Source organism: Artemia franciscana, unplaced genomic scaffold, assembly GCF_032884065.1.
Source record: "Artemia franciscana unplaced genomic scaffold, ASM3288406v1 PGA_scaffold_32, whole genome shotgun sequence".
Lineage (NCBI taxonomy): Eukaryota > Metazoa > Arthropoda > Branchiopoda > Anostraca > Artemiidae > Artemia > Artemia franciscana.
Genome location: NW_027062665.1, coordinates 2,937,988 through 2,959,185, shown reverse-complemented (window position 1 = coordinate 2,959,185; position 21,198 = coordinate 2,937,988). Strand labels below are relative to the sequence as shown.

The window sequence follows — 21,198 nt, the reverse complement described above, 5'->3', positions numbered from 1 at the left end:
TCTCAAGCATACCGCATGTGGTGACCTACATTTTTCTTGAGTATGGCCATACTTTTGACACTTAAAGCACTGTATTATTGGTCGGTTGTACCTCTCAATATTCCTTCTTCTTCCATAAAGCCAAATGCTCTGAGGTAGAGAGTTGCTCTCAAATGCAACACAAATACTCAGGCTATCCTCTAATTTTTTGGTCTCTCGATTGTATCTTTTCAACCTCTTTAGTTCCTTAATCTCAATATTAGTTTCTGCCCTGAGGTCTGTTATCAGTTCTTCCTTTGTGTAATCTAGTGCTATTTGCTTGATTACACCATAGCTGACCTGTCTTTTCTCTTCAGGTGCTACTTCAACATTGTCAAACTTCTTTATTTTCATTAAAGTATCCAATGCAGTTTGTGATTGGACATATACATTTATTCTATTCCTATCATAGTTTGAGTAAAAGTCAAACTTTTCAGTTTGAAGTATTTTCTTTAGCTCTAGAGTGATTGCTCTGTCTGATGGAAGTTTTACCTGTGAGGTGAAAACCACTGTGAGATTAGCCACTGATTCACTGCTTACAAAATCAGTAGTTGACTCTATTCTATTATTCCTTGTATTGGGTTTCTGTAAAAATCTTTCCACTATAGGAGGTTTAACAGTTTTAGAGGTTTCTTGCTCTAGAGGTGATCCACTTCTCTTACCATTTCTTTTTAGTACTTCACTAATCCCTTCAGCCTCCATGGGATTTACAACATTTGTGATGTCTTCCTCTTCTTCTTGGGGGAGGGGAGGATAATCAACTGATAACCCTGAAAATCTATTATGGACACTCACTGAAGGTACAAATTGTAAATTCTGCATTTGGGGGGTATGATATAAATGACCTTGATGGCTTGTATATGGCAGGGGTGCATAGTAAACTGTGTGGGGCCCTTGTGTTTCCTGATATGTTGACTGAGGGTATTGTAAGTGAAAATTGTTAGGTGGGTGATGGGGCTTTCCAGAGTATACTGGAAATGCCTGGGTGTGAGGTGGTGAGTATGCTATGTGTGGAGGTGAGAATGATGTTTGTGGAGATGAGAATCCTATTTGTGCTGGTGTTGACCCTGTTTCGGTTATATGGTTTGTCTGTTGTGCCTGGCTAGTACCCAATGTGCTACTTCCCCCAGGGGGAACCCCCATTAAAGGGTGGGAATTCATTAATAACCTCTAATCCAATTATTCTAAATGCTCTTACCCAGATTAAAGTTTTTACTAACAATAAATCTGAAAATAATCCTGGGCAAAATTTTATTTTTCAATTTTACCGCGTTGGTCCGTTTTCGTCCATAGACTTATTTATAGCCTACGAATTCTTCTTTTCGAAATCTACGCCTGAAAAGGTCAACCAACAATTATGAATGGTAGAACCCTACGGTTAAAAACAATGACAGTTCTGGTTAAATTAGAGTTCAACCAGTCAATTGTTTCACGCAAAATCACTTTTCATGACAACCTGGTTTGTCACTGTTTCACGCAAAAACAGCGGTTGAGCTCAACCACACGGAGTGGTTGAGCTCAAACAGTCTCTTTGGTTGACGCGAAAAAAGGCCTATAGACAGAAAACATTGCAACGGCGGCCGGATGTTTCCCCTATCACCATCATCAAGCCTTCCGACATCTTTTGTCTCTAATACTTAGCCAGCCCTTTGGCTGGCTGAGAATTAGCAAAATGAAAAATTTGGTAAGTATAAAGCACTTTGTACCTTCTATAGATGTATAATCGATCTGTTCTAATGGAAAAGTAGGCTAACAAAGGCTGCAGGCCTTTGGTGTGTATATTTAGCCTATATTAACAGAGGTCATACTCGGTGAAATTCTAGTTAATTGACTTCTTGCTATCTCGGAAAGGGTTTAGGTTAGGAAAATGAACCTTTCAGGGATGGGTCTACAGGCTAAATTATGTCCCAGGAAGGATTTTGAAGTAGGCCTACCTACCTCAACTCCCTCTAGAGGGCCCTGACCTTTAATAATATGTGTGTTTTAAAAATGAAACCTTGCAAAATAGATCTTCTGCTTAATTGAAGTGCAACAAAATTGTTTTCAGCCTCATAACTTTGTTCAATCCCATTTTATAAGGTTTTGAAGATAGCCTATGTAAATACATTCCCTAAATTAAAAAAAAGAAAATTGATATGGCTCGAAATTCTACTCAAATAACAGGAATTGCATTTTCAGAACTAAAAGCAGAGAAAAAGCAACTAGTAACAGAAAATTAAGGTAAAATGTTGTTTTGTCAGAATTTCAATAGGTATAGACCTGTCATGTAGGCAAATTTCAGGGCCCTCTAGAGGGAGAAGGAGTGGAGGTGGGTACTTTAAAATACCTTCTCAGGATATGCTTTAGCGTGTAGATCCATCCCTGAAAGTTTTATTTTCCTAACCTAAACCCTTTCCAATATAACTAGAATTTTACCATCATACTCCACCCCATTATTGTGCAAATATAGCGTATACCCTGCATTACATCCTGAATCCAAATTCATTGTTCTCCCTCAGGTAAAACAGAAGGATTTTTGGTAAATATGGGATAGTCTATATTTCTTACCAGAAAATAGAGTAGGCCTATAGCCTACCACTTTATGCTTTTTTTTTTATTTACAAATATGGCTATTTAGGTTTACATTTTGGGTAAAATTCTAGTTAATTGACTTCTTGCTATCTCAGAAAGGGTACTAGAATGTTTAAGTTTCAATCAAAATAGCTCCTTTAAAAGTTTTAATGGTATTAATAGCTATGATAGAGCAGCACTGCCTGTGATATTGAGTATATTCCCTTATGGACCTGCCTGCATATAGTCTTTTTTTTCTTTTTTTTTTATTGAAAATCCTCCTTAATGTTTCCTGAAAGTTTCACGTTAAAAACTTTAATGTGATTAGTTACAGTAAGTGTAGAAGTAGTGTTAAATTATATACATAGTGGCTTCTAATTAATTCAAAATCCACCAAAACTTGACCAGAAAGGTATAAATAAATAATGTAAGCCGTTCTTCAGATATTGCTTTATTACCCCCTTGACAATCTACATACTTATAGTTTGTTATGATTTATCTCCATATATGCCTAATTAATTCTTTAGAGCTTATCCTTAATACCTTTAGCTTGTGTAGTAGCAAAAGTTGTAGTAGCAGTAGAATTAATAGTAGTAGCCTTAGCTTTAGTAGTAGTAGTATGAGTAGAAGCAGTAGCATTAGGATGCAAATATTGTCTTTTTGTTTGTTCAACATCACCCACAACAAGCTTTGTAACTTTCAACTAAACACACAAAATTATTTTTAAGATATTGCTGACATGCCCTTATTACAACCTGCATACAGACAGGGTGTCTTTTGACTGTTTGAGTGGGATTAATAATAGTTGTGGTAGCAGAAGTGGTAATGGTAATTACAGTAGTAGCATGCAAATATTGCCTGTTTTGTTAATTGATCATGACATTTATCATTTCCTGAAAGTACCAAATAAGTATACTTAGTCATTTTTGAGTTACACCTATTTGACAACCCGCATGCACATAAAGTGCATTGATTTATTTGGACACTCCCCTCAACATTCTGGGAAAGGCTCACCTGAATGCTTTTCATCTTTTGGAAAGTAAGATACCAATCTTACTCAATAATATATACCATATGTAAACAATGAATGAATTACCTAGCTTAAAGCCTTTGCCCTGATGGCTCTAGGGGTTTTGGCATCCTCAAAGGCATAATTACTGGACTTTTCAACAATTTTGAACAACATAGCTGTCTCAAAATTTTGATTTTGGATGCGTTTTGGGAAATGATGAGTGTGGGATGAAGGGCTGGTTGCCTCCCAATAAGTTTTGACACTAAGAAACTAGTCATTCCATAAAACCTTATATACCCCTAAAGGATAACTTACAACTATTGCCCCTTTGCTCTGTTTTTTTTTTGTCAAGCCTGAAGGCATTGTTAATTGTTCTTTGAACTATTTTGAACAGAATGTTTGTTTCCAAATTTCAATGAAACTTGTTTGGAGTAAAAAGTGCCTTTGGGGGGGGGGTAGCTGCACTACTAATAAAACCAGATTTTTCAAAAAGTATTGTATGACTGGTGTTATTAAATATATGACAAGCTAAAGTAGAATCAAAGGAATAATTAGAACTATTAGAAACTAATACCTTGTCTATGTCTTTTTTATGTAGGTGCAGCCATTTTTCTAAATTCTGATGAGTAATAATATTAACTACTCATTGCAGCATCCATCTATCTGAGGCCAACATGGGGGTAAACATTCTTCCTCCACCCTAGTATCGATTTTCGATTTCCCATCTAGTTTTGGTTTCCAATCAAATGAGTCCCATGGGAATCATTTGATTTGGAAAAAAAGGGCACAGGGGGACAAGTTGCCTTCCGTTTTCTTTAGACTCTTAAAAAGTCCACTAGAACTTTCAGTTTCCAATCAAATGAGCCCTCTTTGAAGTTTATACAAGCATCCCTTTCATAAGAACCATATATGACCCATTGATGTAACTTACAATGCCTGTTTGGGGCCCTGGGGGTTGTGTAACACTGGAGTTTTGTTGTCTGACCTTTGAACTGTTTAACAAAAAATGGCTATCTCAAAATTTGTATCAGATGGGTTTGGGGGGGGACTGAGACCTCTCTGACGACTAGACAAATATCCCTTTCATAAGAACTACAGACACCCCCAGGATATAACTTACAATGCCTGCCCTGGGACCTGGGTGGTTGTGTCAACACTGGAGGTTTTGTTTTATAATTTTTGAACTATTCTTAAAAAAATGGCTATTTTAAAGTTTGAATTGGATGGGTTTGTGAACACAGGACATGGGGATCTACTTGCCCTCTGATCTCTTTTGACTTAAAAAGTGATCCAGAACTTTCAATTTCCAATCAAATGAGCTCTCTATGAAGTTTATATGAGCATCCCTTCCATAATAACCATATTTTTTCTTGGGCCATAACTTACAACACCTGTCCCCAGGCTTTGGGGGTTGAATTGACACTGTAGGTTTTCTTGTCTGATCTTTGAACTATTTTTAACAAAATGGCTATTTCAAATGTTTATCAAGTGGGTTTGGGGGAGAAAAGCTTGGGGGCTAGTTGCCCTCCTATCTCTTATGACTCAAAAACTGAACTAGAAATTTCAAATGACGCTTCTCTGATGTTTATATGAGCATCCTTTCCATAAAAACCATATATGTCCCAGGATATGACTTACAACGCCTGCCCCCAGGTCCTGGGGGGGTTTTGTTGACCCTGGAGTTTTTGTTATATGTTTGAACTATTTTTATAAATGGCTATCTCAAAGTTCCTCAGATGGGCTTGAGAAAAAAAGGGCGTGGAGGGGAGGGGACTAGTTACCCTCCCATCTCTTTTGACTCTTAAAAAGAGAACTAGAACTTTCAATTTCTGATGAAATGAGCCCTCTCTAAAGTTTATATGAGTATGCCTTTCAAAAGAACCATATATGCCCCCATGGCATAACTTACAACGCCTTCCTCTGGACCCTGGGGGGTGGGTCTGGAGGGGTCTTGTGTGTACACTGGAGTTTATGTTATATGATCTTTGAACTATTTTTAACAAAATGGCTGTCTCAAAATTTTATTGGATGTATTTTGGAAAAAAGAACGTTGCGGGGGGGGGGGGGGGGTAGTTGCCCACCAATCACTTTTGACTCTTAAAAAGGGCACTAGAAGTTTTGATTTCCAATTAATAATAATAATAATTTATTTTTGACCCACTACAAAAAATCAAAGCGGAGTATCAATAAAAGAAACAAAACAAACACTACACAAAACAGAAAAAACAAAAACTAAAGCAAACGAGTAAGGCCTCTGTGGGCGGGCAGATACTTATAAGTAGACTGGGGTATTTTGCCAGCAAGATCTGTGAGCTTCGACCCAATATCCGGGAAACTATAAATAGATATGAGGCTCCTATTCCTATACCATGGAGGCAGATACAATAGAAAACGGGAAAAACGGAAATAATAAGAACGAATTGAACTGATATCTTTTTTATTAAAAATAGGGTAAATACCAGAAAGAAACAAAACCAAATGATCTGTAAAAAATGAGTATAATTTAGCAAGAGACTTTCTATTGTATTTACCTCGGTTAGCAACAATTTTAGAGTAACTTAATTGGATTTTCTTCTTGTAATCAGCAACAGTGAGAGTCCATAAGGATTTTAGAGTTTTACTAACGTTAATTCCCAGCCACCAAAATGAAGAAACCGACGGGATAGAAAAAGATCCACAGATTAGAGGAGTAGTGATTTTGCTATTAAATGAAAGATATTCACACTTTGAAAGATTAAAAGAAAGTCCAATCGCATGAAGTTTAGATGCTACTGTTGAAACAGACAAAGAGAGCCCTTTTTTAGTCCTACTGATCAAAAGAATATCATCCGCATAGGCAAGATAAGAAATATTTACAGAATTGAGGATGCAAGTAGGTGGGATAGAGGAAAGGACAGATGATATACAAAGTTTGAAAATAGAGGGGGAGAGGACAGCACCTTGCCGGACCCCACGTCGTATTGGAATTTTACTATCTGAAACCCTCATATCCGTTTTAATCCGCATGAAGGAATTTGAATACCAATATCTAAGAAGAAAAATTACCGATATGTTGATACCATGACTAAAAAGGGAAAAGATAGCTTGGGAATGCATAACAGTGTCAAAGGCTTTGGAGAGATCCAAAGCACACAAGTGTAACTCGGATCCCTTTTTAGTAGCCTCAGTAAGAACATCAGCCAAAACTCGATGAGCCTGCTGGCAACCTACCCCAGCTGAAAACCCAATCTGATTTTCACTAAAATATGCCGAAGAATTAACTGATGGCAGGAGAAGATACTCAAACATTTTGCTTATATTGCAGGAAACCGTTATAGGCCTGTAAGATGCACACTCAGTCGGAATCTTTCCTCTTTTAAGGATTGAAGTAACTGTTCCACACAAAAAACTTTCAGGCACAACCAAGGTGCATAAGCACATTTGAAACAGAAGTTGTAAATGTTGGACTAGAGCTGGACAATCAACATTTAGGTGTTTGACACTTATACCATCACAATCTTTATAGCTTGTATCTTTATAGCTTTATAGCTTCTTTATAGCTTGTGCCACCGAAATAAATTAACTGGGAGGATCTGGTTCTGGTGGAGTGATATGGGAAGTGCAGAAATAAGAAACCTCATAAAAGTAGCATGAACAAAATGGTTTATAGTGTTGAAAATCTGGTCGTAATATTTGCACCAAGCAGCAGGACTAATTGGACTACTTGTTGACGAAGAGTCATCGATTTTATTTGAATTTACCACATTTTTCCAATCGAAATTACTTGACGGGAATTTGCATATTTTAGATTTTGCAGACCGTAAATACTTTTTATACTCTAATTTAGTTTTCTGTTTAAGCTGAAATACTACACCGCTACGTGGTCGTTCGCAAGAAACCCAAATACGTAGCCAAAATTTGGCTTTATTTTTCACTGATTTTAGACCTGGATCCCAAGACCATTCAGGCTTCTGCGTATTAAATTTAACACGTTCTTCAGGAACAGCCACCCTCTCAGCTTCCTTCATGCACGATACAATATCAAAATAATATTTATTCAGAAAATTCTTATCATTTACAAATTTAGATCCAACCTGAAGTAGCTGAAAAGGAACTTTATCCTAGACAAAAAAGCTGTAAGGGTAGAAATATAAGAGGAATATTAGCCTTATTCCAATTTCGTCTGGTAAACCATCTACGATTCCCACGTCTATTAGAACTATCTTGGAACAGAGAAATTCCAAGCATGAAGGAAATTGGTAGCGTCACGTTTTGCAAACGAATCTGAAAAGTCTAGCTTGACAGTTTGTTACAAACCAATTCGGTTTGCGTCAACGACTCCTGAGTGTATTTTGAATTCGGAAGCATTAAATGACAGCGGGATTCCTTTTATTATTCCAAGGTAACGTTTCTGCAGAATCTTCGTGCCAATACCCGAGACTACAGACTCACAGAAATCAGAAGCTACTGATTTTTCAATGTTTACGAACAGTTTATCTCCCACCAGCCGAATACTAGCAACCGAATCATGACCACTTAATTGATCGATAAAGTCTTTGCGGCTTGTCGGATCTCTAATAGATGGTGGCAATTTAGAGACAACAATAGTAGAGTGGTTATCAGCAGGTTTGGAGGCTCCAGGCTGTGGTAATGGAGGGAAATGATTGGAAAACACATCAAACTGATAAGAAATAGTTTTTGCTGGATACGCAGCTCGTTTACTCCCGAAAAGAGAGCAGAATAAGCTGTAGCTGGTATCAATGGGACTTCACTAGGGTTTAATATACAAAATACCGGGATGTCGAAATCATCTGTATTGCCCTTCTTGATAAAATCCAGTATATCTCCTAAATGACTTAGTGGCACTTTCAATCCAGTTTGCTTGTGAAATAAAGCATCTGGATACAGCTTGGACCCAAGCCACTTCTTCGCATTCACAATATCATCGACGTCAAAAAATTCTGTACCAAACTTCTTAATCATCTCATCATCAATTCCTTTTTCAACATTTTGCTGAACAAAATTTAACACCAGAGAATAATGCAAATTGTCCTCATCACCTTCGTGCATGTTAACTAATTATAGCGCGCTCACAGTGAAATGAGTGAAATGCGCAGTGAAATAACTTGAATGCGGCTCACAGTGATTGCAATCTTGAATACAAATTAAATCATGAGCGATGGAAATTAAATAATAAGCGAGGGAAGCGTAGTTTCTTGCTACCTGATCCCCGCAGTTTAAGGGAGAGTCCACTCCCGGCAGGTACAACGGCCCTTGCGACAAGAGAACTCCCCTCTTCTGCTCGCTTATTATCGCGTAATACGGCGCTTCTACCGTTCCCAAAGTTAACAACTCTCTCTCTTTATTTACTCTTTTCTCTCTTTTTCCATCAGAAATATCGATCAATCAAAGTTCTAAGTAATTCTTTTTTTATCTTATTTATCCAGCAATGGAATTGGAGTAAACCAGTCGGACAAATTTTAATTAAAACCAATCTTTTGCCAAATTTTTCAAATTCTACTAGCTTCAGTGGGATTAAAATTTAATATCCATAAGGTCACTGAGAAAGCTTACTCGTTTGATTTCGTTCATAAATATCCGATTTTGAGATAGATGCATTCACCTTGAACTCTAAATTGAAATATTGATTCCCTTCATAGTTTATGCGACGACCCCTTCCATATGAAGTGCCTTTTGGAAAAATAAATAATAAAACATTGGAGTCGTATAGCCTTTGCTATAGGCAATGCTATAGCGTTGCCTATCAAAATGGAATTAGAAATTTCAATCTCCAATCAAATGAGCCTACTCTAAAGTTTATACAAGCATCCCTTCCATAAGCCCCCAGGGCATAATTTCAACGCCTGCTCTGGGGTCCTAGGTGGCTGTGTTGACACCGGATTTTTCGTTATCTGATTTTTTAACTATTTTTAAGAAAATGGCTATCAAAATTTTATCAGAAAGGTTTGGGTAAAAAAGAGGTGGGGGTTTAGTTGTCCTTGAATCTCTTTTGACTCTTAAAAGATTGGCTAGAACTTTCAATTTCCAATCAAATGAGCCCTCTCTAAAGTTTATGTGAATATTTCTTCCATAAGAGTCATATATACCCCCAGGGCATAACTTACAATGACTGTCCTTGGGCCCTCTGGGGTTGTCTCGACACCAGAGTTTTGCTATCTGACTTTTTAACCATTTTTAACAAAATGGCTATTTACAAAAAAAATCTGATGCATTTAGAGATAAATGGTGTGGTTGGGGGGAGGGGGCTAGTTGTCCTCCGATTTCTTTTGACTCCTAAAAATTGAACTAGACCTTTCACTTTCCAAACAAATGAGCCCTCTCTGAAGTTTATGGGAGCATCCTCCATATGAACCATATATGCCCCCAGGTCATAACTTACAACGCCTACCCTCAGGCCATGGATGTTTTGGAGCATCTGAGACATAAGATCCTTCTATATATCCATTTAGCCAAAAAATATAAATATGTAAATTTCATTTTAATTATTCGTCTGCCAAGAGCCAAAATCAAAACATGCATTAATTCAAAAACGGTCAGAAATTAAATAAAAAAACTAGTTTTTTTTAACTGAAAGTAAGGAGCGACATCAAAACGTAAAACGAACAGAATTTACTTCGTATATGAAAGGGGCTTTTCCTCCTCAACGCCCCGCTCTTAACGCTAAAGTTTGACTTTCTCTCAACTCTACTCTTTAAAACAGTAAAACACTTTAGCGTTAAGAGCGGGGCGTTGACAAGGGAACAGCCCCTTTCATATTCGAAGTAATTTCTATTCGTTTTAAGTTTTAGTGTTGCTCCTCACTTTCAGTTAAAAAACTTGTTAATTTTTATGGCACTTGGTATTAACCAAGTGACATAGAAATCGCAAATTCTGTCGGTCCCGGTTTTGCTACTTTTGCACTTCCAGTTAAGCTAGGACGATGAAATTTGGCAGGAAATTAGGACGATGAAACTTGGCGTGAAAAATAAGCACAAGTCCTAGATACATGATTGATGTAACCATAACGGATCCGCTCTCTTTGGGGTAGTTGGGGGGGGGGGTTAATTCTGAAAAATTAGAAAAAATGAGGCAGTTTTAACTTACGAACGGGTGATCAGATCTCAATTAAATTTTATATTTAGAAGAATGTCGTGTCTCAGAGCTCTTATTTTAAATCCTGACCAGACCTGGTGACATTGGGGGGAGATTTGGGAGGGGGAAACCTAAAATCTTGGAAAACACTTAGAGTGGAGGGATCGGGATGAAAGTTGGCGGGGAAAATAAGCACAAGTCCTAGATACATGATTGATATAACCGGAACGGGTCCATTCTCTTTGGGGTAGTTGGGGGGGGGGGTTAATTCTGAAAAATTCTAAAAAATGAGGTACTTTCAACTTACGAATGGGTGACCGGATATCAATGAAATTTAATATTTGGAAGGATAGATAGATAGATAGATAAGTGTATTTCAAAAACCCATGGGCCATATACACACAAAAATATAAATAAATAACAAACAAGCTTCTGGTCTTTCAAAAGACATGAACAGCAAGATTCTACAAAATGCCCAACCCGTTATTAAACGCCTGGAAAGAATTCTGGAAAAAATGGAGGAAAGAGAACGAAAAATAGAGGAAATATCTGACTTCGAAGTAAGATATTTTGTTTCATTTTTTTTCTAATCAAAGTTTCCTCTGAACACTGTTCATTGGTCTTGACTGGAAGATTTGGTGCTTAAATGAAAGAACGATATATAGAGAGATAGTCATATCCTCTTCATCCAAAGCACTAAGATCGCTTCCCATCTCTTCTAAGGCACTCAGTATTGTACTTTGACTGGCAGACATAATTGTAGCATACTAATAACATTTTCTTAGCAATAAAATGACTGTGAATACCCACAAAAATGTTGAGAACGATCTTTTAAATTTTCTAAATTGTATTGATTGACAAAGAATCCTAGTAAGGATTTGTCAATTCCAGTTAACAATAGCAACTAATATGCAAATAATATTCTACATACTATGTCATAACTATTTGCATTTCACAGTCTTAAGAGTTCAAGACAGTGTTCTTAGCAAATTGAACTAGACAATTAAGTTATAAACATTCTCTAAATCACTAATATTACTGTGATAAAAAAATATAAACTCCTAATTGGGAGTATTGTAAGTAACACCCATACTAAAAAGTTGTGAATTGGGATAAAAACTAATGCTGATTATTTTTGTTCAATTAGGAAAGAAAGGAAGCTGGTGTTCTGGTTCAGGATAATGTCCGTGAGGAAATTTTTCGGGAAGCTGAAAGACTTGATCTAAATGCAAAAGCCGTCTTTGACCTTATCTGCAAATTCCTTTCTACAAAAATATCAACCGAGGTAGGTACTTTCTCCTTTTCATTCTCATACAGATTCACATTGATCAGATACAGAAAAACGCTTCTATTTATTAAAGGGTACTAGCAGGGGCACTCTTGATCTCTACAACTCAAGAGAAATTGATAAACTTTACTTTTTTATTTCAAGGGTTCTCTAATTTGGCTTATTACTCTGACGAGTTTTTGTCAATGACATTATTCCTTATCTCTGGAGCGATTAATAATCCCGCCTCCCTAAAGCCATACCTAACCATATCAAATAGGCTGGTTATTAGGTCAAATGCTAATTTAAGCTGATAAAAAAAAACCTTAACATCTGATTGGTTCTTATTTTGTGTTTTTTTACCCAGTAAAGTTTTGTGTCACAACGTATTTACATTTATACTTTTTGTTTGTCTATGCTTGAATCAATACTGCGTGGCCGTTTGATTTGGTCAAAAATTGTTTAAATAACTTACCAGTCAAAAGGCTTTATGTTCTCAGGTGTACAGTTGTAGTTTCGGCGATCAAAAATGCCTATTTGAATTTAGTAAAAAAGATGAATCTATTAGTTTAAACAAGGATGACTGGTCCTTTTTTTATTATGTTCTTTAATCCAATTAGCCGCAATTAGATTAATTAAGGTGGTCATCTCGGGTGTTTTCGTATTATACGACGAATGTTTCCAATCTAACCTAACCTAATTTCAACCGTGATTTAGTTGTAGCAAAAGAAAAAAGTATTAACAGCAACCGTCATTGACCTATTGATTTAGTACGATTCAAAAATCTCCACGGTTGAATCAAGAAACAGCTGTCATATTTTATATATTCAACATTCTGATTAGCCATAAGAGACGCTCAACTCGGCTGTGATAATATTATTATCACAACACATGTTTCCAATATTATGTAATGGTAAAGCATGATTTTGCTGGACTGAAAAGTATATACGCTAACTGTGTTAAAACGGTAGCGGTAACAGTTAAACAACTGTTAAGGGACGTTCAGATCAAAAAGTAAAAATTTTTACACTTGAAATTACGTTGCCAAGCCTTAAGACCAATCTACTTTCCCTTCAGAATAGCGTCCATAAAAATTATTTTCTTCCCCTTAAAAACTACATTTTGAGGGAGAATTTGAATAAATTGGGATGTAGATAGAGGATATTTAGGTTTGCTGCCTCAAGCAGCTTGCTGCAACAATGAGTTGTTAGTAGTAGTAACAGTTTTGCATATTTTCCCGGTGGGACATTCCAAACACGGTCGTTACTATTCCTTGTAAGCACATGGAGCTTTAGTGCCCTTCTCAATCTTGTTCTCTGCTCTTGAACGTTAAGAACTATTTTCATATTACACTGCTTGCGACCTTTGATGCAGGCTACGAGTTTTGTATTACAATGCTATTGCCTATAGATCTCAAAGTGATTGTAGTGTTATTCCTAGATCGGAGTCTGGGAAGCTGATTGGTAGATAATATTTTTGAATTCCTCCCTCTGAAATAAACTCTGGAATTATCAAAAATTCTCCTCGATGGAAGAGAGAGACGCTTCCTTGGAAAATATTAATTATACCAGAATTTATTCCACAATTTAATCCAAAAAGAATCCGTAAAAATAAATGCTACGTTAAAAAAAAATACGTAAAGAAATAATTTGTATTGCTGAATTGGATTTTTCACTTTTATTTCATTGTCATCTCTTTTTCTCAGTCAACAAGTGAAGAGTACAATTCTCGTTTCCTCAATGAATTTGAGACGTTGTCACGTCTTGGTAAAGGAGGATTTGGTGTTGTCTTTGAAGCAAGGAACAAATTGGATACTGTCCGTTACGCTGTAAAACGAGTTTCTCTTTCTCTAAGGTTTGAAGCTTATCTTTTATTGAATTTGTTGCCTATAGCTTTTTTTCTTACTTTATATGAATAATGCGAAGATTTGGTTTGATTTCTTACCCTATCTTAAGATGTAAAGTAATAAAATGGTGCTTTATATTTTCAAACTCAATTCAACTAAAGGGCAATACAGCCAAAATATAAGGACTATTCAAGATAATTTTTTCAGCGACAGATGATTTATTCATTACGATTTCAGGTCTTCATGACTTAAATTTTTTCACTTTTTTAATTAAGAAAAAAAGACAGCTGCTTTTAAATGTCCTTTAAATTTAAATATTTAGTTGTTGTAGTGTCAGATAGTACTTTAAACTTTCTAGTTATTTCGTAATGTCTATAGTGTTCACTTCACAGTTTAGGCCTACTAAAGATTGAATATATTTTGATCTTTTTTGTAACACGTACTTTCTATTTTTGTGTTTCACTTCTTTACTCTTTTTTTCTTTCAGTTACTTTTGGTTTTGTGCCATGTCTGTTTCTAACACATGATACTAACAACTAGTAATAATTGGGTTTGTCAAATATTCGGATGCATCAGTGACAGTGGCCCGAGTCCATAGCCTCTACTTAGTGATCCCTGAAAGTGTTAACGCGAAAAAGCATCCTCACTTCCTTTCTTTTGATATATTTAACAGGCACTTACCTGCTTGTTTTGATTTATTTTTTCTTTTCTGTTCAGTCTACGAGAGAGGCAGAAAGCTCAACGTGAACACATGAAGACCAGATTTTGCTGAAACAAAAATGACCTTGGATTGTCAGTTTAATCCATGTATACTGATGTTTATTCCTTAAAGTTTAATTATTTTCTATTTATTTAAGTCAAAAAGTGAAAACATTATTGTAATTTCTTTTCGTTTTGGGTTTCATTTATTTATTAATGGTGAATTATGGTAGTTTTAAGTTTGGAAGATTATTTGGCTTTGTTTCTGCTCATTTTTGGTTTAATGCAGCTTTGTATTTCTGTTTACTTTTCTTAAAAAAAAAAAATTTGTGGAAAAAGTTTTTCAAATCAATTTCTGTTCTTTTTTTATTGACATAGTCTTTTTTGTGATTTTTTTTTTATCTTTCTGTTTTTTTTATAAGAATTCATGGTTTGGCTTTTTATTTGTATGTTGGAGAAATTTTTCACCAATGTTTAATCAAGATGCAAATAGTATGGTTTGATTGAATTTTATTCCTCTTGAAATGGACCTGAAAATCAATAAATAATGTAATTCCCAAAAATTCCTAGCTATACTCTTAGACAAGCTGTATACACTTACTCTCTTTTGATTTATTTAAATTGTAACACCAGAAGTAGTAATAGCAATGGTCCCGAAAGTCTCAACGTAACAGTAGTAACGAACCCCAGTCATTCTCAATATATTGCTGATGTGTCTTATTGGCAACCATACACACAGTGCCTTTTTGATTTTGTTTTAAAGTAACATTTAGTTTTAAAGCATAATGGGTCAATTAGTTAATTGTGGGGGCTAACATACCTAATTTATCTAGAGACTTAGTTACTGGACTGTTGTACTCTGCTGAGCAAAATGGCTGTCTCAAAATTTTGACTTTATTTGTTCGGAAAATATATGAGCTTGAGAGGAGGTCTGCCCTCTTTTGGCTCTTAAAAAGAGCACTAGAACTTTCTGACATAATTCAATGTCCGCCTAAATATTCATTGTAAGCTTCACTTTGATACACTTAGATTGTGTAGAAGCAATAGTCGCTGTAGCATTAGTAGCAGTATGCGCCTAGCACCTTTGGTTTCTTAGACATCCCCCTCAACAGTAAATTGAATGCCATCAACCGTTCCTGAAGCATTCGTGATACGTCCTCTTGATTATCTGTTTTGGCATAGTTTGTTTCTGTTTAGCTCCATACAGTTTCAAGACATTCTAAATTTCACCGTAATACGTTTAGTTTTAATAGCAGCAATAGTAGTAATAGCAATGGAACTAATAGTAGTAGCCTTAGCTTTTTTGGCAGTAGTAATAGAAGTATTAATAATAGTAGCAGTATCAGTAGAAGTAGTTGCATCAGTATGAGAATATTTTCTTTTGGTTAGTTCAACATCCCACAGAACAAGCCCTGTTGGTTCCAACTTCACACACCAATCTGTTCCTAAGATATTGGTGGTATGCCCTTTGGACAACCTCCATACAGACGCTGTGTTGTGATTAAGTTCACCTTCCCTCCCCAAAAATTCCTTGAAAATTGTACCTTTATAGCCTTAGCCATAGTTGTAATAGTAGTTGCAGTAGTAGTATTGGCATAACTAGTAGTAGTATTAATAATAATAGCACTAGTACTAGTAACAGTAGTAGCATGAATGTATTGCCTTTACAATTATTTCCAATAGAAATAGTAGTTGAAGTAATAGTAGCAGTAGTAAATGTAGCTGTGAGAGTAGTATTAGTAGTAGCATGTACATATTGCCTTTCGCTCAGATGATCTTCGCATTTTAGCTCTCTCTGAAAGTTTGAACTTAACACCCAAATTAATTTTTGAGATACGCTCTTTTGACAATGTACATACGCATAGCTTCTTTTGATTTAGTAGGCTGGTAGCAGTAGTAGTAGTACTAGCAACAGGAGTGGTAGTAGTAGTAGTAGTAGTGGTAGCATGCAAATATTGCCGTTTTGATGATCTCCCCTATCATTTCCTGAAAGCTCCAAATAATATACCCAGTCATTCCCGAGTTACGTCTTTTTGAAAATCTGTATGCACAAAATGTATTTTTATTTAGTTCAATCCTCTGCTGATTTTTCTCTGAAAGGTTCGCTTGAATGCCCTTTGACTCTTTAGAAAGTAAATAACAATAGCCTTTCTCAATAACATTTACTTTGTGTAAACAATGAACGAATTGCCTAAATTAAAGCCCTTGTCCTGAGGACTGTGGGGAAGTTGACACCCCCCAAAGACATAATTACTGGATCTTTTAACAATGCTGGACAGAATAGTTGTTTTAAAGTTTTGATCAGATGTGTTTTTGGAAATGGAGGCGTGTGGGGAAGGACTGGTTGCCCTCCATTCACTTTTTATTCTTAAAAAGGGCACTATAACTTACTACTTGCAATCGAATGTGAACCATTCGACCGCAGTTTATAGGGCGATTCGCTCCATAAAAACCTTATATGCCCCTGGACATAACTTGCAACTCTTTCCCCTAGGCTCTAGGGGTTGTTTCCACACTGAAGGCATTGTTATATGCTGTTTGACCGGTTATATCACAATTTCTACCGCAAGTGTTTGGGGAAAAGAGGTTGTCAGGGACGGGGAGGGGGCTAGTTGCCCTTGATCAATTTTGAATCTTCAAAGGGAACTAGAACTTTAAATTTACAGTCAAACGAGCCTCCTCTAAACTTAAAAAAAACACCTCTTTCATAAAAAAAAACTTATTTTCCCCCGGGGCGTAACTTACAACCCTTGCCCCCGGTCTTTGGAGAGTTGGGTCAATCCCAAAAACCTCATTATGTGATCTTTGTATTGTTTTTGAACAAGTGGCTGTCTTAAAAATTATGGTTGACGTATTTGGGGAATATGACGTGAGGGGTGGCTAGTTGCCCTCTACTGACTTTGTGATTCTTAAAATGGGCACTAGAACTTTTGATTTCCCATCAAATAAGTCCCTCCGAAGTTTATACGACCACCATTTCCATAAAAGCTGTTACGCCCCAGGTCAAAACTTACAACCCTTGCTCTTAGGACTCTGGGGAGAGGGAGGGGGGTGGTTCGTCATCAAATACATAATTTCCGAACCCTTCAACTACGCTATACAAAATAGCTGTCTCAAAATTTTGATTGGATGTGTTTGGGGAAATGATGGGTGGGGTTGCCCTTCGATCACTTTCAACTATTAAAAAGAGCACTAGCCCTTTGAATTTAGAATCGAATGAGCCTTTTTCAAAGTTTCTACTACAACTACTTCTATGCGAAGAGCCCTGGTCTAAAAAACACACAAAAGAAATAATACTAATGCATTGTGTCCATATCACTCTTCACGTAGGCCATGCAAAAGCGCTGAGTATGATTTCTGTCAGTTTTATTTTTGCATTTATTTTTTATTTTTATTTTTCTTGGCTTTCGGAGGGGAAAAAATAAATCATCTTCGAATACGAACGAAAAAACAATGTTTTCCTTTTCAGCCTGAATTTTCAAATTATAATCTCTCTTTGCCGTAATTTTACCTTTTCTACTTCTTCGCAATTTCCATGAAAACTAAAACAAATTTGGGAATTGGGTCCCCTGTAGACTACGCTTCCAAGATTGAGTAGACTGAAGCGAGTAATAGCTGTCAAAATCATGTCTAAAGGAGATCATTTCCCCTGGACATATGAAGCACCGACCATGGAGCAAGAACCCCTTGAGGAACAATCCAAGGTAGAGAAAGAAGTGTCGTTGCTAATACCGATTCTGAGGATATAGCCATTCCTGCCAATGGAGGATGACGAGTTTTCGGTGACTCCTTTTTTTAAGAGACGGCTGTTCCCCCCCCCCTGCCGTTATGAAGTGGGTGGGTGGAATTATTGAGAAGGTGTGAAACAATGGTGGTATCTCGCCCCACCAAGTAAGGGTCTTCTAACAAAAAGGCAAGCTCTATCGAAAAATACCACACGCTATGTGCCATTTTCTTCTTCTTTGGGGTTTGTCGGCAATGTGTCTTTGTGGCCTGAGCCTTAGCTCAATTGATTCTGCCCATAAGAGTAATAATATTTACATTTTTATTTTGAAAGTTGACTGTGCTTTTAGAGTAGTACACTTTTTATTGATTTTTGTCTCACACATAGGTATTGTCTTACCACATAGACAATACCTCCATATTAATACTAGTCTCCCTAGATGGGTCGGAAAGACTTTTCATTTAAATTAATTAAATAGTGGCCTATTTTCTTATTTTGATCCCGTGAGAAAATTTCATTATCCCTCCTCTTATCTGAAGGTAGACTTTATATATGCTATACAATATAGTACGCTGTTCCCACCCAAACTGACTTTAGTGTTTACAATAAAATCAAAATTGTATTTAATATGCTTTGAAGTATTTACTTTGTTCTGTTTAAATATGTTAGTTTTAATTGTAATGCTTTTTTTCATATCTGCTAATGATGATCGCTGTATATGTTGTCTTAATATCCAAGCCTTTGTATCAGTTTTCACTTTTTATTAATGGACTTACCCCATTTGACGTTTATTTGTTGGTCTCTTTTGTCATTTAAAAAGGGGACTAAAACTTCAAATTTTCATTTGGAATTAGCCCTCCTTCTATTCTCTATGACCACTTATTTGGTTTTATCACCTCCAAGGAAAGAACAACGAACAAATAGAAAGACAAAATTGCATCTGTTATCAAACTTCTTGGAAAATATGCCAAATTATCTTTTTTTATGGCACTTGAAATTTACCAAGTAACATATAGCGATCGCAATTTCTGTCGGTCCCAGTTTTTCTAGTTTGGGCCCTTCCAGATAAGCTAGGACGTTGAAAGTTGGCAGGCCAGACCAGGGACCAGATTAGAAATAGTCTCATCCGATATATCTGGCGGGGGGGGGGAGTCTTGGAAAACGCTAACTCTAAATAAATGGATTTATCCCCACTTGAAAATGTATTTGTTCGTCATAGAACGGCAGTGGTGTGTAAGACGAGAATACCTAATTTAAGGTGTTACGTCAAAAATGGTCCAAGAACCTTTTGAATGTAAGACTAAAAAACTTTTCATATAATCTCAGTTAAAATATTTAAACAGAGAAAAAGAAATTTGAATAATTAGCCGTTATTTTATCTCCATTTCTATCTTTTATCTCTAAATGATTAACGTTCTTTTTCTTTTCTAGGTTGAAAATTGAGAGCTGAGCAGTAAATTTCGAAACTAAATCTGTGAGGTCTGTATACTGTTGCCGTCTTTTTGTGTGATAGCTTTTATTTTCACAGAAAAAGGCGTTGCAGCAGAAGTGGCCCCTTATAATTATAAAGTTTAAATAAAAACCAAGGGTTCTCAACCTTAAGTAACGTTAATTTTCAGTAAAACTTTTGTTTATTCTTTTTTATCTCCCCTTTTCATGTTTTAAAAGAAATGGAACCCTTCAACATTTTCAAATCTATTATATTTTTTGCTCATCCCTTGCTAAACGAATTTACTGCTCATCTAAGCTCTTCTACTCCCTATGTGGCCTCTCTTCCTCCGCCAAGGAGCCGCTTCCTGACTCAAGAAACACAAAAAAAAGAATTGTAGTCATTTCATTTTCTTCATTTTAGTAAAAATTTAATAAAGAAATCTAGCAAATTTTTTTTTAGCTTGTTTAACTGAAACTTTCTTATTTTGTATGCTTACAGATTACCATGTACTTGCTACATGCCGATCCTAAAGAAAAGAATTATTTTAGGAACCCTGATAAAATGATTGAGTCAATTGGAAAGATGATCTTGCTCAAGATCATAGTCCTGGAATGGTTTTTTCTTTATATTACAAAAAGAAATAGCGCGTCTTTGTGCTAAATTAATAGAATGGTAGTTACAAAATGATAAAATAGACTAATATTTCAAATATAATTATTTGAGCAATCAATTGGTGAAGCGATTCTTTCAGTTTTAAGTTTGATTAAGAGGAGTAGATTTATGCTCCAGAAGTGAGTTCAAAGCGGGAAAGCCGGTCACTTCTAATTGGAATATTTGTGGAAATCTAAGAATATTCTAAAACGTACTCTTGGATATTGCTAAAAAGAGACCAGTAAAACAAAGTGTTGCTAAAAGTTTGGCATCAAAAGAGTAAGACCATTTAATGACTAAAAATAGGGTCAAACAAAAAAGTATTATAACATTAGTTAGCTATATCAGATAGTAACAAAGATGTGAAGTATCATTTTTGGGAATATGAAGTAAATCGGTAACTTAGTTGTAAGCCATCAGCCAGCAATGACGCATGTTTACAGTTGAATGACCAAGCTGAAAACTTAAACTGTGAGAGAAGGGAGAGGGGTGTAATTATTACAGTATTAATTTTAGCATTATTAATGGCTGCAAAATTTTTCTTTGTAATTTATATGAATTTGTTTTTATTAATTTCTTTATACCTTTTTTTATTAACATTTGTTCACAAAAGATTTTTTTTTCCCAAGGGGGAAACCCTTTCTTTCCCTTGGAAAACTGAAAATCACCAACACCATCTAAACTTCGGTGATGGACCGCTTGTCTTATTTTGGATACATTAAATGTTAGAGAGAGTAAAGGAAGTGAAATAATATCAGGAATGAAATTGCCTGCTCAAAGTTGAAAAGCCTACTGAGACCTGCCAAAATTTTTCTAAGCTAATCCATGCCTACTTAGCGAAGATTTAATTTTCACATGAAATAGTACTACTCCTAACAACTCACTCCAGCACCAAGCCATATTTTAAATCCCGACCGGATCTGGTGAC

At 36.0% G+C, this 21,198-nt stretch overlaps 1 protein-coding gene across 4 annotated transcripts; it reads left to right on the top strand.

The window, feature by feature from the left end:
- Positions 1–1,604: 1,604 nt before the first annotated feature.
- On the top strand, positions 1,605–20,071 carry LOC136041653 (eukaryotic translation initiation factor 2-alpha kinase-like). 4 transcript variants are annotated; one of them, XM_065726365.1, is made up of 4 exons: positions 1,605–1,702; positions 11,799–11,936; positions 13,624–13,772; positions 14,482–19,541. In XM_065726365.1, exons 1-4 carry the CDS (start codon positions 1,691–1,693, stop codon positions 14,534–14,536), a joined length of 354 nt encoding a protein of 117 aa, XP_065582437.1. In that variant the 5' UTR covers positions 1,605–1,690; the 3' UTR covers positions 14,537–19,541. The 4 variants fall into 4 exon arrangements, with proteins under 4 accessions (XP_065582437.1, XP_065582436.1, XP_065582435.1 ...); XM_065726364.1 differs by lacking the exons at positions 1,605–1,702; positions 14,482–19,541 and adding exons at positions 11,066–11,211; positions 19,619–20,071; XM_065726363.1 differs by lacking the exon at positions 1,605–1,702 and adding an exon at positions 11,070–11,211 and having other exon boundaries at positions 14,252–19,541.
- Positions 20,072–21,198: the final 1,127 nt, after the last annotated feature.